Source organism: Sorex araneus, chromosome 3, assembly GCF_027595985.1.
Source record: "Sorex araneus isolate mSorAra2 chromosome 3, mSorAra2.pri, whole genome shotgun sequence".
NCBI classification, from domain to species: domain Eukaryota; kingdom Metazoa; phylum Chordata; class Mammalia; order Eulipotyphla; family Soricidae; genus Sorex; species Sorex araneus.
The window spans coordinates 215,618,306-215,636,869 of NC_073304.1; the positions used below are offsets into that span (position 1 = coordinate 215,618,306).

The window sequence follows — 18,564 nt, forward strand, 5'->3', positions numbered from 1 at the left end:
GGGGGACAGGAGGAAAACAGGACCAGGAGCGGCAGCCGGGTTGCAGGGTCGCTGCCGAGGGCGGGGCACACCTGCTTTTCTGAGGATGGTCCACCTCACCTGTCCACACCAGCCCTCTCCCTTCGGTCCCTAGACTTTCAGCCCCTGGTCCCCCAAAAAGGTGACCAGGCAGAGACTGGGGGGAAGCGATGGGCTGACATTAATTGATAGGAGCGGCTCCGAGCAGTTCATGCTGCCTTATCTCCCTCTCCTTTGGAAAGCGTGTGTCCGCCGGAGTCCGCGGGGTCGGTGATTAATAGGGGCCATCACTCACTGTCCAGGACGGCTGAAAGGCAGCAGGGAGGGGGCGGCCCTCCCCAGAACTGAGATAACAAGCAGCAGGAATAATGAGTGGTGTCACTCCACTTTTCATTTTGATGGAAAGTCATTACGGGAGTCAACGCCAGCGACAAAGAGCCATGAATCAACTGCTCTGCTATGAAATTAAAATCGAATTGCCGGCCACCCCCAACCCCTGCCCTTCCTGGGAAACGGGGATGGGGAGGTGGCTGGGGAGAGGGGTGCTATCCGGGGCTGGGCTCCACCCAATCAGAGCGCGGGCGGCTGCAGGGTGGGAAGCGGATGGGCCGTGAGTGGAGGTGATGACTGCCGTCTCCACCTCGTTTATCGGCCCCTTCCTCCCGGAGCCGCGTTTCCCTGGGCCTGGAGGTGAGCTCTGATTAAAAGGAGGACAACGGCTCTGCGCCCTGCCCCCCCCACTGCAGCTGCCACTTCACTGCAGCCCTCGTGCCTTTGGCCTGAGTAGGGTGGCCTGGACCTTCTCGGGTGGCCAAGGAGAGAACAGGCCCAGGCCATCCAGCTACCCACCACCCCCCAACCAGTACAGCCATTGGCCGACACTAAGCTGGAGGCCTCCCCGTCGAGGGCCAGACCCTGGGCCAGGCCCGGGGAGCCCACAGGGATGGAGAACCTCACAGACACTGCCTGGAGCCTTGACTCCAGGCCTGTAGAAGCAGCAGCCAGGGGCAGGGGAGCCGAGTCTCTTCCTCCTTTATTCAGACAAACTTGCCCACAAGAAGGCGCAGAGGCTGCAGCCTCGAGTGGGCAGGTTCCAGGGCCTTGGGGCTCCTGCATGTGGCCCTCTGTCCGCCAGCCGCCGACTCTGCACGCCCGCCTTGTTCACCCCCTTCCTGGAGACCGAGCAGGCAGCCACGAAGGAGGCCGAGGGCGTCACACGGTGGTCCCCATCAGGTTCACTGGGCGCCCGTTGTACCTCTTGGAGATGTCGGCTTCAATCTGAAAGATGGCAGGCGAGTGAGCAGGGTGGTGGAGCGGGGAGACGAGGGGTCCCTCTCTGCCTGCCTGCACCCCCACCCCGCCTGGCTCACCAATCTCTGCAGCTCCTTGGTTTTCTCCAGCAGCAGGTCGAGCCTGGGCTCCAGGGCGGCCTGTTCCTGCAGGGCCTCCTGCTGCTTCTGCACCATCAGCTCTTTCTTCAGCGCCAGTAGCTGTGACTGCTTCAGCTTCTGCTGCAGGAGTTCCGTCACTCGGTCCACATACCTGGGTGGGGCAACCTGGTCAGCAGGGTGCAGCTCTGCCCTCTCGGGACCCCCAGCCTCGACAGGGCCCCTCCGCCCCTGTGGCCTTCTGTCATTCTCAGTGAGAAATTCTAGCCACCCTGGGTTCGCAGAGCCTACCAGCAAAAGAGGCTCTGTGTGTAGCCATCAAAGCCACCCCAGCTTGGGGCTGGAGCGACAGCACAGTGGGCTGTGCATATGCCTTGCATGCAGCCGGCCCAGGTTCAATTCCCAGCATCCCATATGGTCCCCTGAGCACCACCAGGAGTAATTGCTGAGCGCAACGCCAAAAGTAACCCCTAAGCATCTCCGGGTATGACCCAAAAAGCAAAAAAAAAAAAGAGCTACCCAGCTTGTCCCCCCAAAAGGACCTGCTGTTCCCCACTGGGGCAGTGGGGCGGGGCTCCAAGGGAGCAGGAATGAGGAGACAGAGAGAAGAGGAACAGAAGAAGAATCGGGCTGAGTCCTAGGCCAGGGTGACGGCGCATACACTGTGCATGCAGGAGGTCTGCTTTCCATCCCTGATGCTGTACGGTCCCACCAAGCATCATTGGGAGCAAGCCTCTGAGCACTGGTGCGGTTTCAGACTAAAAGAGCCCATCAAAAGTAGAACGGACCTGGGGGAGGCCAGGATCATGAACAGGTGCTGCATCCGGAGGTTGGTCAGTCGGCCAATCAGATCCTGGAGCACTGACACCATGGCAACCATCTTCACCTTGGTCTGGCCCTGCAGAACGGCAGGAGCCAGCTGGAACTGGCTCACGGACAGGATGTCGGCCTCCTCGCTCATCTCCACAGCTCTCTGGGACAGGAAGATCTCCAGCTGAGGACAGACAAGGGACTGGGTCAAACAGGAAGCCGGACTTGGGAGCCAAGTCCTCGGATTGCTCGCAACAGAAGAGGTGGGGGTCAGAGTGGGCTGGGGAGGGCTGCTTTCCTCTGAACACTTTCCCTGCTCTAAATCGAGAGTTGGCAATAGCCCCCACTCTCCCCTCCTGAAACCCCGTGCCATGTCCAGCCTTATTTGATGCTGGACCTCCTCATTCCTCCATAGCCCGAGGCTGCCCTGTCTCCTCAGGAGGATGTGCGGGGCATACTCTCTCTGTTGGCTGATACCACATGGCTGGCTTGCTCTGTGCCTGCCAGTCTCTGCACATGGAAGCCCGTCCCAAACACCTTCCCTCCCTCCCCGGCTTCCTTCTGCTCTGGGGCACTTAGGTTAATACCGAATATGCTGCATTTGCTATTTGTCTGGTTTCTTGGTTTCCTTTCTCATTAGAGTATCAGCTTCCTGAGGTCAAGGTCTGTGTCTTATTCCCGGCTCAATCTCTGGCACAGGAGAGAGTGCCAGGAAATCAGGAGTCGTGTGATAAATACCTGCTGAATGACATGGGAGGGAGTGGGGGTGGGGGGGAGTTCTGACAGGTAAGCCTCTGCTCCAGAACAAGGAAAGGGCACCGCATGCCCCCAAGCAGGAAGGTGGGGTGAGGTATCTGGGTGGTGCTGCCTTTGCCAGCCAGGCCACCCGCCCTTCTCCCGAAGGATGGAGGTACCTCCATGAGCTCATCAATGAACTGATTCCGGGTCTCCGGGTATTCAAGAAGCGTCAGAGCATCCGGGCCTCTCGCCACACCTTCCGGAGCTGTCAGGAGAGGCAAGAAAGTGAAGCATGGGAGAAGCCCCTTGGGCCTGGAAGTCTAGTGTGTTAGTAAGGACACAGAGTTGATGCACTCAAGTCACTTTCTCTTCTTTTTTGGTGGTGGGTCAGGGGAGTTTAGGGCCCCATCTGCTTATACTCAGGGGTTACTCCTGGCTTTGCACTCAATTGAGTCACTCCTGGCAGTGCCTGAGGGACCCTATGAGATCCTGAGGATTAAAATCAGGTCTGGCATATGCACTTATATGTTCACCGCAGCACTGTTTACAATAGCCAGAATCTGGAAAAAACCCGAGTGCCCTAGAACAGATGACTGGTTGAAGAAACTCTGGTACATCTATACAATGGAATACTATGCAGCTGTTAGAAAAAATGAGGTCATGACATTTGCATATAAGTGGATCAACATGGAAAGTATCATGCTAAGTGAAATGAGTCAGAAAGAGAGAGACAGACATAGAAAGATTGCACTCATCTGTGGAATATAGAATAACAGACTATAAGACTAACGTCCAAGAAGTGTAGAAATAAGTACCAGGAGATTGTTTCCATGGCTTGGAGGCTGGTCTCTCATTCTGGGTAACTCAGGGAAGGGACCACCAAGTAAAATGTGGTTGGAGGTCATGTGGGGGAAGGGTGATGCGGGCCGAATACAGACTAGAGACTGAACACAATGGCCACTCAACACCTTTATTGCAAACCACAACACCTAATCAGAGAGAGAGAACAAAAGGGAATTCCCTGCCATAGTGGCAGGGTGGGGTGGGGGGAGACGGGACTGGGGAGGGTGGGAGGGATGTTGGGTTTACTGGTGGTGGAGAATGGGCACTGGTGGAGGGATGTGTTATCGAACTTTGTATGGGGGAAACATGAGCACAAAGATGTATGGATCTGTAACTGTACCCTCACGATGACTCTCTAATTAAAAATAAACTAAAAAAAAAAATAATAAAATAAAATAAAATCAGGTCTGGGACAGAAGAGATGGTACAGCAGGTAGGACACTTGCATTGCACATAGTCAACCTGGGTTCGATCCCCTGGGGTCCCTTCGGTCCCCGGAGCCCACCAGGAGTGATTCCTGAGTGAACAGCCAGGAGTAACCACTGAGCATCACTGAGTGTGGCCCCCAAAACAAACAAACAGAAAACAAAACAAACCAAAAAATGGGCCCAGAGCAGGTAGGGCACTTGCCTTGCTCACAGCTGACCCAGGCTCAATCTCTGGGGCCCCTCCCCCAGCCCACCATGAATGATTCCCGAGTGCAAAGCCATAAATGACCCCTCAGCACCACCAGGTGTGGCCCCAAAACAAATGAACAAAAATCCCAGGTCGCCACATGCAAGGCGAATATCCTGCTCGCTGTCCTATGGCTCTAACCCTACAGTCACTTTCTGTCCCAAACCAAGGGGGAGGTTTACCCTGGCCCACATGTCTCAGCCCTGCAAGACAGGACTGCCAATCCCAGTCTGGGAAGCTCCGCCACTCCGCCGGGGAGGGTCTGCCCAGCCCGAGGTGGCCTCGGGAGGTGAAGTGTCATCCTGCACTGCCCTCTAGTGGCTCCGAGCACCACTACAGCCTCTCTGCAGGCGGGGCGAAAGGAGGGCCCTCACTCTGCCAGAGCTGCTGGCCCACAGCCGGTGGCCAAACCGCTAAGCATTTCTAGACTGGATTTTAAGAATTTCACATTTTCATCAAGATTTTGAGAAAAGAGTTGACTGCTGTGAGAAGCTTCATCTCTGCTTTGTGTCAGCTGTTCTGGGACTGGGAAGGGGCGCCCGGTCAGCTGAGGTGGCAGGGTCATCGTGCACTTACCCTGGGTTCCTGCTTCCAGCACGGTGATCTGCGAGGCGGTGGCGGTCGTATCTCCCCAGTCGATCTCATCACTCGCAGTTTCCTGGGTGGAGAGCAAAGACCCCGGTGGAGTTGGGAGAAGGTTACCAGCCAAGGGAGCACAAAGAATCCAAGGCCCTCCCTGGCAAGTCCACCCACTGCCCACTTCAGTGACTTGCAGCCCTGATACAAGTGGCAAAAAAGACGGCAGTGTGGGCTCATGTCTGTGCCACCCTCAGCCCTCTGTGGCACAGGGACTTCCTACTTATACCCCACAACCTTGCCCAAACATGAGGAGAAAAAGGGCCAGAGCGATAGTACAGCAGGGCACTTGCCCTGGCACATCATATGGTCACCTAAGCCCTGCCAGGGGTGATCCCTGAGTGCAGAGCCAGGAAGAAAGAAAGGAAAGGAAAGGAAATGAGGAGAAGGCAGGAAGGCAGGAAGACAGGAAGGCAGGAAGGCAGGAAGGCAGGAAGGCAGGAGGGAGGGAAGGAAGGAAGGAAGGAAGGAAGGAAGGAAGGAAGGAAGGAAGGAAGGAAGGAAGGAAGGAAGGAAGGAAGGAAGGAAGGAAGGAAGGAAGGAAGAGAAAAGAAAAGCAAGAAAAAGAAAAAAAGAAGGAAGGAAAGAAGGAAGGAGAGAAAGAAAGAAAGAAAGAAAGAAAGAAAGAAAGAAAGAAAGAAAGAAGAGAAAAAAGAAAGGAAGAGAAAAGAAAAGCAAGAAAAGAAAAAGAAAACAGGAGGGAAGGACGGAAGGAAGGAAGGAAGGAAGGAAGGAAGGAAGGAAGGAAGGAAGGAAGGAAGGAAGGAAGGAAGGAAGAGAAAAGAAAAGCAAGAAAAAGAAAAAAAGAAGGAAGGAAAGAAGGAAGGAGAGAAAGAAAGAAAGAAAGAAAGAAAGAAAGAAAGAAAGAAAGAAAGAAAGAAAGAAAGAAGAGAAAAAAGAAAGGAAGAGAAAAGAAAAGCAAGAAAAGAAAAAGAAAACAGGAGGGAAGGACGGAAGGAAGGAAGGAAGGAAGGAAGGAAGGAAGGAAGGAAGGAAGGAAGGAAGGAAGGAAGGAAGAGAAAAAATAAAGGAAAAGAAAAGCAAGAAAAGAAAGAAAAAGAAAAAAGGAAAGAAGGAAAGAAGGAATGAGAGAAAGAAAGAAAGAAAGAAAGAAAGAAAGGGAGGAAGGAAGAAAAAAGAGAAAAAAGAAAGGAAAAGAAAAGCAAGAAAAGAAAAAGAAAACAGGAAGGAAGGAAGAAAGAAAAAAGAGAAAAAAGAAAGGAAGAGAAAAGAAAAGCAAGAAAAGAAAAAGAAAACAGGAAGGAAGGAAGGAAGAGAAAAAAAAAAAAGAAAAGCAAGAAAAGAAAAAGAAAAAAGTAAAGGAAAGGAGAGAAAGAAAGAAAGAAAGAAAGAAAGAAAGAAAGAAAGAAAGAAAGAAAGAAAGAAAGAGAAAAAGAAAGGAAGAGAAAAGAAAAGCAAGAAAAAAAGAAAACAGGAAGGAAGGAAGGAAGGAAGGAAGGAAGGAAGGAAGGAAGGAAGGAAGGAAAGAAGGAAGGAAGGAAGGAAGGAAAGAAGGGAGGGAGGGAGGGAGGGAGGGACAGAAAGAAAACCAAAATCCTGAAAACATCACTTTGGAAATTCCCCCCCAACCCCAATCTTTGGCTTGAGAGCCGGGACCTTACACCCCTACCTGCTTGTCCTCTCCCCAGTGCAGCAACAGTGCGCCCAGAGCATCCTAACCTTTGAGTCGGATTCCAGTGAGATGCCCCAGTCGATTTCAGCAGCTTGGGCAGAGATGCCCGAGTCTGCCCCCTCTGAAGCCACCTGGACTCCAAAGTCGCCCCAGTCAATCTAGAAGGGGAAGAAGCGCCAGCTGAGGAAGGCAGGTGGCGGACAGGGCCATCCTCACGCTGCTGCAATGTGATGCCATCTCCCGGCACCTGCCAGCACCAAGGCTTCTCTGCTGAAAGGCAGCCGGCCTGTGTGCCAAGCATCCTCAGTACTCACCTACGCTCTGGTCTCTGAAAGGCCAAGAAGGGTTAGATGTGGCTCAAGTGGTATGTGGAAGGCCTGGGGCTCGACCCCTATCCTGGCTGTGTGAGGGCTTGGTAGTCCCCAAGTACCACTGGGTATGGTCACCAAAACAGAAAACCAAAAATTATATATATATATATATATATATATATATATATATATATATATATATATATATTTGCTTTTTGGGTCACACCTGGCAATGCATAGGGGTTACTCCTGGCTCTTGTGCTCAGGAATTACTCCTGGTGGTGCTTGGGGGACCATATGTGATGATGGGAATTGAATCTGGGTTGGCTGTGTGCAAGCCATTATGCTATAGCTCTAGCCCCCAAAATTAATCTTAAAAAGCCAGGCTGGTGACATGGCTGGTACACCTGCTGTGTGTGGGCGGCCCGGGTTCTGTCACCACCAGAAGACCATCCCCTCTCCCCTCCAGCAGCATGGCACGAGTGGCCCTCAGCACCACCAGTGAGCCCCAAAACAAAGCCAGGGAAATGAAAGCGTGCCCTCCTGAGTCCTTCCACCACGGTGAGCCCACTTTTCTCTCCCCCACAGTGTAGAGCCTGGGGGGCTGGGGCTTGGGGTGGGGGTTTGGAGCTTCCTTGGAGCCTTACACGATGTGTTGTGGTTTTTGCTTCCCTTTTTTGGGGTCACACCCAGCAATGCTCAGGAATGACTTCTAAGCATGGGTGGTGCATGGGTGGATGATATGGGATGCCGGGGATCAAACCTGGGTCGGCTGTGTGCCAGGCAAGCGCCGACCCACTGTGCTGTCTTACCGCGTCTTCTTCCACCTGCTCCGGAGGCTCCTCGAGGTGTGGCCGCTCCACCACTGTGGGCTCCGAGCCCGTCCTCCACTCATATACCGTGCAGTTGCCCCGTGTCTGCACGAACCGCAGCATTGGCAACACTTGTTCTGTAGGGCTGCGGGGGCACACATCCCCCCATGGTGTTGAGCCTGGTGCCAGCCCTGCAGGCGCAGGGCTGCATGCTCCACCCTCGGGGGCACCCCGGGTGTCCAGGCTATCCTGGCGGCAGCACAAAGCATGTGGCTCCCCACTGCTGAGTGGGTGCAGCCCTCAGGCATCACCACGACAAAGGGGGTGGGAAGGGGAGGTGAGAAGGGAACACCCAAATGACCCTCCGGCTGCCCACTTGTGAGGCCAGCACAAGGCTGTAGCTGGGCCACACACCCTAAGGGGCTGTTTTTTTTTTTTTCAATTCACACCCAGTGACACTCAGGAATTACTCTTGGTGGTGCTCAGGAGACCCTAGGTGATGCTGGGAATCGAACCTGGGTCAGCAGCGTGCAAGGCAAACACCCTCCCCGCTGTACTATGGCTCCGGCCCTGGGGCCCTGGGGGTTCAAGTGTGCAAGATAAAACTCCAACGCGATGTGCGAAAAATACCGAGAGAGAAGAGAGGACCAGGGCAAAGAGCTCAGCCCTCCCACTGCCCGAGAGAAGCCGAGGGTCCCTTCACCTCTCACACACGAAGCCCACGCAGGCCTGGTAGAGGTCGATGGCTTCCCCCAGGCCCTGTGCCCCGGCCCCGATCTCCGCCAGCTGACTGGGCAGGTCCTTCACCAGGGCCAGCAACTCTCTCCGGACATTGTCCCCCTGCACAGGACCCAGAGATATCTTGAGACAAAGGGCGGGGGTGGAGTTGGGGAAGAAGGGGGGCATGGAGGGTAACAAACATAAAACGGGACCCAGGTGAGCAACGGGGCCCGGCCAAGCAGGAAGCCGCGCCCGCCGCGCTCACCGTGATTCCGTACTGCTTGCATGCGTGGTAGAACTGCTCCCGCATCTCCGAGGCCCCCGCCTGGCCCTCCTCCTCCTTGCGGCTGTATTCTTGCTGCAGCTGCTGGCACTTGGCGATCTGCTTCTTCAGGGAGGGGATCTCGTAGTTGACATTGCGCACCAGGAGGCTGGAAAGTTCCACTGCGGAGGGCCCAGGAAATGCACCCACCCCGTAAGACAGGCACGGCCCCGGACCCCCGCAGTCTCCCCCAGTCAGCAGCCAGGAGCGTCGGGTGGGCCTCCCAGCTCTTCCCCTTCCTAGCTATAGGACCTCAAGAGTCTTTTAACCTAATTCACCGTCATCTGTAAAACACGGGTGAGCATAGTTGTGAGGATTAAGCGACAGAATTTATTAAAAAAAAAGAGAGAGAGAGAAAAAACCAAGCCTAATCCCTTGCGTTTATCAGGTGTTTGGCAAATACTAGCCATTGTTATTTATACTATCAGAAAATACAAAGCAAATACAACCAGCTCTCTCAGAATCTCATACTTGGCCGCCCCCCATGGGAGGAGGACGGAGGGGGTGGGAGTCCCTCATTGCATCCTGTGAAGATGTTAGTGGTAGAGGCCACCAAGGGGTTGGACTGGCAAGTGCCCACAACCAGCCCATGACATTTCCCCCAAGACTCCTGGTGGAGCCTGGCAAACATCTATAACCACTTCTTCCCCACCCGGAGTCCAGACTGCACCTCCAACCTAGAATTTTGTTTGTTTGTTTGTTTGCTTTTTGGGTCACACCCGGCAATGCACAGGGGTTACTCCTGGCTCTGCACTCAGGAATTATCCCTGGCGGTGCTCAAGGGACCATATGGGAAGCTGGGATTCGAACCCGGGTCGGCTGCGTGCAAGGCAAATGCCCTACCCGCTGTGCTATCACTCTAGCCCCTCCAACCTAGAATTTCATTATCTCTGGTACAGGACCCCCAGGCCGGGCCACTTTACCTAAGTAGGTATTGTCCTTCTCGTACAGGGTCACAATCTCCTGCCAATCCTGGGTGGAAACAACAGAAACAGGAAGTGAGGCAGAGAAGCGCTCAGCAGCCACCCTTGCAGTTCCATTCCCATCCAGGGGAGGCTCGCCCACCAAACCCAAATTCCTCTGTCCTCCTTGTAATTCTGGCTGGACCACCCACTTCAGGAGTGTGGCGCCGAAGAGTGACCCTAGAGCAGCGGATCCGAAACCAACCCAGGGGTAGGATCTACGCTTGGCAGAAACCATGGAGACAGAGAGCAGGCTCAGGAAGTGCTCTGGGTCGGCGTTTCCATGGCAGCCGCAGGGCAAGCCGAGGCCGGGCGGGATGCCTCCTCGCTGCACGGGCTGCCATCACCCCCCACTCACCTTCATGCGCTGGGAAGAATACCGGCCAAAAATGTTCTTGGTGGAGGCTTCAGTGCCTTTGAGCAGGTCCACGATCTGCAGGCAGTGGAAGTAGTGAATGTCTGGGAGGAAAGAGGAGGAAGGCCTGTGAGCATGCCAGTCCCCCCTTGCATTCCCCTCCTCCCCTCTCCCTGCCCTGCAGCATTGGGGAAGAGGGGAGCAATCAGTATCTACACCCTAAACACAGAGAGTCAAAGTAGTGTGGGCCCGAGCAATTTATAGTAAGCAGGACACTTGCCTTGCACCAAGATTCCATCCCTGGCATCCCATAGAGTCCCGAGTCCCACCAGGAGTAATTCCTGAGTGCAGAGCCAGGAGTAAGCCCTGAGCACTGCTGGGTGTGACCCCTCTAGCGCTATCTGACCCATCCTTTGCTTTGTGTTCTCCTTTCCCAGAATTTCCTCTTCTGTACCAGGTCTCTGTACCCCAACTTCTCCTCCACCCTCCTCCATTCAGTTCCCAAAAGCTATCCCCAGAAGAAAAGCCCACAAACATATTTTGTGGGGTGTCTCTACCATTCTTAGATGATTTCTATAAAACACTCAAGAGGGGCCAGAAAGATAGGGCGCTTGCCTTGCACATGACCGACCCAGGTTCAATCCCAGCATCCCATATGGCCCCCTGAGCCTGTCAGGAGTGCTGAGAGCTCAGAGACAGGAGTGACCACTGAGCATTGCCAGATGTAGCCCAGGAACTTTTAAAATATTTAAAATTAATTAAATTAATTGAAAAACTCAAAACCGGGACTGGAGAGATAGCACAGCGGGTAGGGCATTTGCCTTGCATGCGGTCGACCCGGGTTCAAATCCCAGCATCCCATATGGTCCCCTGAGCACAGCCAGGGGTAATTCCTGAGTGCAGAGCCAGGAGTAACCCCTGTGCATCGCCAGGTGTGACCCAAAAAGCAAAAAAAAAAAAAAAAAAAAAAAAAAAGGAAAAACTCAAAACCAACTATCTCTCCTGCCAAATCTACATTCCATTACTTTAGTCTCTGGTCTGGGGAAGGAGTGAAGCCAAGAGGGGCCTTCCGTGGAAAGAGTGGGGTCAGGAACCCAAGCAAGGGCGGATGAGTGTATATCCAGAACTCAGAAACTTTCATGCAGGGGCAAGACCCTTATGTCAGAGAGCCGCCCCCAAGGACGGGGGAGGTGGCTCGGGGGGGCAGAGCCTTCCCTATTTAAGGAGAGGCGGGAAACCACAGCACCTCCTCCTTCCCCCTTCCCTCAATGCTCTACAGAAGGCTGCTGACCCCTCCCAGGTGGGGCTTTGGTGACCCCCCGCCAGCAGGAACTGTTTCTCACAGCCTTGGTTTGCCTCTTACTTCCTTTCCCACTTGCTATCGTTTTGTTACGGACAAGCTGACCCTTTTCCCTGGGACAAAGCCGGGAACCAATACATTGGCGTGGAACTTTCTCGAGGGCTCAGCCTGAAAACCAAGGGAGCAGCTCTGCTGGTAACTGCTGCTCCAGGAAAGAGGGGGTGCCAGTCAGGGAGCCCCAAAGCACTCACAGGATCCAGAGAGCAGCTGGGCGATCTCCTCGCTCTCTGGCATGTCCTGGATGGCAGCGTTGATCTTCTCGCGGATGGTCCGCACCAGACTCTGCCATTTCAGGTTGCAGTGCCTCCGGTCCACCAGCCAGTCTGGGGGGAGACACCCGTCCGGCATGCAGTTTCCAGCCACGTGGCCAAAACCCTGTCACCACTTCAAGTGGAAGAGCTAAGACCTGGGCTAAAAGCTGGGTTCGCATCAGCAAAGATGGGGGGAGGGGCAGAAGGGGAAGATGGGGATCAAGAGGAGCCCAAAGGGAAGCGGGGGGCTGCCAAAGCCTGGCGGCAGTGTGACTCTGAGAGAACAACTGTTTCAACACAGGGATAAAGAGGAACTTTATATTGGTCCTGACATCAAAGTTCCACTTTTGACCACTCTAAATTCTCCATAATATTTTTGTTTCCACAGGTAATTATATCTTTCCTACTGACAGAGGATGCCGCTCGACTTCCACTTCCTCAGGGCTGGGATTAGCCATGACAATGGAAAATACGAGACGGTTATGCCAAGTGCCGGATGAAATGAACCACTGCAAAGCCCCTAATACCTGCAGCGCCCCAAGGACTAGGCAGCAGGTCTGCTCTTACCCAAGAACTACCCCCTCACGTGGGAATGCCCGGTGATGGCATCTGGGCAGCACAGCTGGTTTTGTGTTCAGCCCTGAGTGGCGGGATGAGCCCATTCGCCTCCTGAGGACGGAGTGATCTAAGAGTCAGACTTGTGGACATAGGGGCCTCAGACCTAATGATCAAGTCTTGCTGAAGCAAATTGTTCAGACAAATCTTTTCCCCACCTTGAAAATAGGGATGATAAGAGGCTGGAGCGATAGCACAGCGGGTAGGGCATTTGTCTTGCACGCGGCCGACCCGGGTTTGATTCCCAGCATCCCATATGGTCCCCTGAGCACCGCCAGGGGTAATTTCTGAGTGCAGAGCCAGGAGTAACCCCTGTACACTGCCGGGTATGACCCAAAAAGCAAAAAAAGAGAAAAAAAAAAGAAAATAGGGATGATAAGATGCTAAGTATAAGAAAGAAGGCAGGGACCTGGAGCAATACTACAGCAGGTAGGGCATCTGCCTTGCATGCAGCCAGCCCAGGTTCGATCCCAGCATCCCCATATGTTCCCCTAAGTACTACCTGAAGTGAGTGTTCAGTCAGGAGTAACCCCTGAGCATCACTGAGTGTGGCTCAAAAAACCTCCCCCCCAAAAAAAGAAAAAAAGAAAAAGGAAGAAAAATAGAAGGCAGGGGAAAGAAAAATCACAGATCACTATGTCTGATACATGACAAGAATTCTTCCTAAATCCTCATGAGCTTCAGTATTGGAATGTGAAGTCCCTAAAACATCTCTGGGCAGGGAGCAGAATCCCATTAGTCCTTTTAATAACCTGCACTGAACTCATGTACTAAGCGCGTACAGGTGCCCAGGGCTGGACCATCTGAAGCAATGTCATGTTTGTGCACCACACAGTATTTGAAAGTGCATGGACCTACCGACTGGTCCAAGAGCAGAGGCCCCACACTACTGACCAGTCATGCACTACTGATCATTTATGCATTCCCACTGTAGCTGTCACAGGACTAGAAGCAAGTCAGACACCATCTTGATCACAAAACTAACGCCAAATGTTATTAATCCACTGAGCATTTCACTACCCCAGGCTCAACACTTGTCCTCCCTCAAAACATCCTTCTCTGGCTCTAAACGGGGGGAAAGTGGCAGGTGCAGACCCTAGTCACCATCAAGTCTTTATTTTCAACTGATCTTTCTTCCTCAATTAAGAGCTTTTCTTCAACAAAAGGGAGGCAGGCTGGGCTGGAGCACTTGCTTTGTATGCAGGAGCTCTAGGTTAGATCCCCATCACCATATGGTCCCCTGAGTACAGCAGGGAGTGATCTCAACACCAAAACCCAAAATACGGAGGCGTGAGGTTTTTCAGTATGATACAAAGAGCACGGACACTGGAGCCAGACGACTTTGAGCTGCCCCTCCGTGCATGAATGACATGCTTTGAAAACACGGATTAAAAAAAACTTAGATCAAATACAGACTCTGTTGATCTTCATCAAGATGTAGACCTGGCCCCAGACACGTGGAACAGGGCGGGGAGTGAGCGAGTGCCCCAACAGATGATAAGGACTCCTGGGTATGGGCTACAGGGCGCAAGGGACCAGGCCACCCCCCGACATCCGGCTGCGTGGGGGCGCCCAGTCCTACCGAGCAGTTTGCTGGTCTGGATGTCGATGGGCACGTGCTGATGGTCCTGTTGGCAAAGCGGGGCGTGAGCTCGCGGGTTATCCCGCCTCCACCGCCCCTCCCGCGAGCCAGAAGGACGGGCCCGGAAGGCCACGCCCGAGAGGAAGCCGGGGAAGTGGGTCACGGACTGATCGTCCGAGCCCACTCCGGGGGTCCCGGCCAGCTCCCCAGGACCCCATCAGCGGTCCCCCACCTGCATCTTTCTTCCACTTCCGCTTCCGCTCGCGGACTCCGGCTCGCCCCGCCCACCACCAATGCCGGGGTGCGCACCAGCCGGCCTACTACGGCCACGTCCCCACTTCCTCAGAGCCAATCCGGACCCGCGCTCCGCCCCGGCCTGCAAGCCCCACCCACCGCCGCGCTCCGAGTGGCTGAGCCCGGGAAGGGCGGGACAACAGGAGGCGGCCAATGGGAGATGCGAGGCGGGTTTAGCGCCGGAGAGGGGCGGGGCGTCTAGACTGGGCTGGGGCGGCGGCGCGCTCGCGACAGGCGGCGCTCGAGAGCCGGTCCCGGCTGCTTCCACGCTGGCGGGCCCAGAGCCCTCTGCGCGCTCAGAGAAAGGATGTACCTTGTCCTAGAGAGCCGAGCAAGAGCACCTGCGAGCGGTTAGAAAAGGGTTCTCCCCGCCTCACTACCATAGTTTAGATCTCTCCTTGTTCCTTGATTTTTTTTTTTTTTTTTTTTTTTTGCTTTTTGGATCACACCTGGCGATGCACAGGGGTTACTCCTGGCTTTGCACTCAGGAATTACTCCTGGCAGTGCTCAGGGGACCATATGGGATGCTGGGATTCGAACCCGGGTTGGCCTAGTGCAAGGCCCTACCCGCTATGCTATCGCTCCAGCCCCTCTCCTTGTTCCTTGTTATTCCCCTTCAATTTATTCAGTAGACATGCCAAAAACAGTAATAATAAGTTTCTCAATGAGACGTTACTGGTGCCCGCTCGAGCAAATCGATGAGCAACGGGATGACAGTGACAGTGACATGCCTTGAGCCCCTGTTAGTAGGTAAGATACTTGAATGCCTTGCATGGAGCTGATTCTTGTTTGAAAATTTGGCACTGCCGGCATGGCCCAAAAACCAAAAAAACTAACAAACAAACAAAAAAAACCTGGCTACGTGTTTAGAGCTGGAGGGAGGAGGGCCAAGAGAATATCCTCAAAGATAATATCTAAATTGAATTTAAAGGAAGAACTGGAGCCCAGGAGGTAGCTCAAATGATGGAGCACACAAGTAACTTGCTCCTTGCACCCAAGGGCCCTCTGGGCACAACCTGGGTGGTCTGAGTTCCGAGGCCTCAGGCTCTAAAACATCTCATGTACCTCCCATGGAGTGACATGGCCCATCCCGCTCCCTCAGCACTGCTGGGTGCGGCCCCTATTTTTTTTTTTTTTTTAATAAAGAGTTGACGGCCAAAGAGATAGCACAGTAAGAAGAGTGCTTACCTTGCACATAGTTGACCCGGGTACAATCTCTGTCACCCCATAGAGTCCCCCAAGCACTACCAGGAGTGACCTCTGAGCACAGAGCCAGAAGTAAGCCCTGAGCACCTCTGTGTGTGACGAAAAAGAAAAGAAAAAAAATTGAAGAGCTGGTGAGAGAGGGATGAAGGGAGATGATGCAGACAGTGATGGAGGAGAGAGGGATGCAGAGAGCAACAGGCAGGTGGGGGCCAGAGCAAAGTGAAAATGATGAGGAATCCCAGAGGTCTCTTTGTGGTCAACCTGTGCGGCCAAGGTCTGGGGATGACTCAGGGAGGTGGCTGCGAGCAGGAGGGTCCTGTCACAGGGAGTCTCATGAAGGAACCTGAGCCTCACCCCTCAGGCAGAGGAGCACTGAAGGTACCAGGGGACTTGAGGAAAGGAGGCACCTGTTGAGATTGGCTGCAAGATGGGAGGGGGGTCGTGGGAGGTGAGAGGAACAGGAAGTTGCCGGGAAGGTATTAGCAGACGTCAGGACTGGGTGGGGATCCAAGAGATGTCTGCAAGGGAAATGGACCCCATCGATCCAGGTGGGTTGAGAGGGCTCGTGGCTGGAGACCCATGCTGGAGACTGGGATTCAGGGTGCTGAGCCTTGTGGGGGAAGAGAAAATCTCCTCTTTGAACTTGGTGGGAGGGTGCCACATAGCTGAGGGGAGACCCCCTGTGGAAAGCATGCCGAAGGCACATGGGACTGTTACCCGAATATAATCAGAAGGGCCTCAGGCCTGATTATATTTGGGAGAGCCACAGGCTGGTGTGACTATAGACAGAGAATGGCCAGGGACAGCTCCCCGAGCCCCTCCCAGGGGCTCTGCCTGTCTCTAAGTAACCCCCACTCTGTTTCAGCAGAGCTCTGGGGCTCCATTCTTTCTGCCCCCCTCTGTTTTTTGAGGTTTTTGAGTCACTCCTGACTGCTCAGGGCATACAACTTGCTCTACATTCAGGTTCCCTGGGGGTGCTCACGCGCATGCCCAGGGGCCCATATCCAGCAATGCTCAGGGGTTACTCCTGGCTCTGAACTCAGGAATTATTCCTGGTGGTGCTAAGGGGACCATATGAGATGCTGGGGATTGAACCTGGGCTGGCCATGTGCAAGGCAAATGCCCTACCTGCTGTGCTATTGTTCAGGCCCCTCAGTTCATTTTTTTATGGCAGTGTGTGGTGTGAGAGTAGATTCCTGCCCACCTGAGACCTTGGACCATTCACCATTCCCACAGCTTCTTTGTCCAACACTTTCTCCCCCACACTTGACCCAGCCACAGGGAGCTTCTGTGTCAAAGCTTAAACATATCAGACAGACAACTCTCTCTCTCTCTCCCTCTTTCCATATATACTTATACATATAGATACACATATATTTTAGTACATTACATGCAAGGACCCTGTTCTAAATAAGGTCACTGGGGTTTTGGGTGGACCTTGACTTGGGGGGATGTCACACCTTAATTCAGTATCCTCAGAAAATACAAATAGAAAATGCAAATATATACACATTTAAATTTGGGGCCACATTCCCAGCAGTGCTCAGGGGACCATGTGGTGTCAGGAATCAAACCCAGTGCTCTCCCTTGGCGAGCATGTGCTCCAGCCCTTGGAGTACATGGCTCTGTGTAAGTGTAGAAGAAATAACTCTTCCTTCAATCTTTATACTAAGTGTGTGTGTGAAGCCTCGATCATTATTATTAGAGAAAGGTTAAAAGGTTCCCCTGAACACAGCTCCAAGGATAGAAATCAGAGCCTCTTCGGGGCTCTCCCCTGGGAACTTGGCTCCCCCCCTTCCAAGAGCTGACTCAGCCTCCAGGAATTGCTGGGGCTCCCCCCGTTCCACAAACACTGTGCTCCAGCTCTGTGCACCTGGCTTGCTGGAACATCCCGAGAGCCCTGGCCCTGCCCCACCCTCAAGGTGCATCTCCCCTCCTTGAACCAACAGGCGGAGCAGAACAGGGTGGGGTTCGAGGCCCAGCCCCAGTGAGTGGGTGGAGGCAGGGACCCCCCAGCACCTCCAACACAGCTGCAACTTCTGGGTGACTCATGTGGACGGGAAGGCTGACAGCAACTCTGCCTAGCTATCCAGGGTGGCTGCCCGAAAAACATGGGCGTGAGGGCTGTGGGTGGCCTTCTGCACCGGCTGGCCTTCCCCAAAGCCGCAGAGAACCTCAGGGCCTCTGGCAGATCCGCGCTAAGCAGCGCTAAGTGATCTGGCTGGCATTTGAGTCTCCAGGGGACTGGGTTCTCAGGGAGAGGATCTGGTGGGAGTCTGGCTGTGGGCTTCTCCACAGTCTGCTGGTTTGGCCGTAAGGAGGGGGACCGACATGGGCTGGCTAGCCAGCTCTGCACGGGGCAGCCCAGAGCCCCAGGGCGCCATGGATGGCAGGTGCCTGGCCTGCTTTTGTTGTAGTGCAGTTAGCTTGCTTATTAAGTGATAACCAGGTGCTGGAGCCAAGGTAGATCTAAATGTTTTACAAGCCTTATCTAATTTGATCCTCACAGCCACCTTATAATGTGGGGACTAGAGTTAGTCAGATGTTAAAGCGAAGCAGCCAAAGCTTGGAGAGGTAAGGAGCTGGCCCATGGCCACGCAGCAGGCAGAGCGGGTGGGGTTCCTGCAGGGCTGTCTGGCTCCCCTGTCTGCTTTGCTCTTTTTTGGTGGCATGGGGCTTTTCCGCTGCAGCCCTGCCTGTCCCGTTCCCTCAGGCCGCTTCCTCTTGGTGGCCGCCCAATCTACAGTTGTTATCCACAGTTGCTATGTCAGACACTTAGAACCCCACCCTTGAAATCCCCGCCCCACCCGCCCAGGTCCTTCCTCACCACACCCCTCTCTGGGCAGGGATACCCATTACTTATCTTCCTGCAATAGCCATAAAAAGAAGTCTCACCCTTGACATTCACATAACCCATTAATTTTACTCACCATCTGTTGATTATCATGCATAGCTTGTGTGTGTGGAGGTGTGTGTGTGTGTGTGTGTGTGTGTTGTGTTGTGTGGTAGCTGCCTGATGAGCCCAAACCCTGC

General features: G+C 53.9%; 1 protein-coding gene across 1 annotated transcript; it reads right to left on the reverse strand.

Moving 5' to 3' along the window:
• Window positions 1-1,034: 1,034 nt before the first annotated feature.
• CDK5RAP3 (CDK5 regulatory subunit associated protein 3) lies at window positions 1,035-14,373 on the reverse strand. Its single transcript, XM_055131545.1, has 14 exons — window positions 14,264-14,373; window positions 14,032-14,077; window positions 11,775-11,906; window positions 10,227-10,327; window positions 9,830-9,878; window positions 8,850-9,028; window positions 8,568-8,704; window positions 7,865-8,009; window positions 6,789-6,899; window positions 5,049-5,130; window positions 3,131-3,219; window positions 2,195-2,400; window positions 1,389-1,560; window positions 1,035-1,296 (listed from the first exon to the last, which is right to left on the reverse strand). The coding sequence occupies exons 1-14, from the start codon at window positions 14,267-14,269 to the stop codon at window positions 1,231-1,233; spliced, it is 1,521 nt and encodes a 506-aa protein (XP_054987520.1). The 5' UTR covers window positions 14,270-14,373; the 3' UTR covers window positions 1,035-1,230.
• Window positions 14,374-18,564: the final 4,191 nt, after the last annotated feature.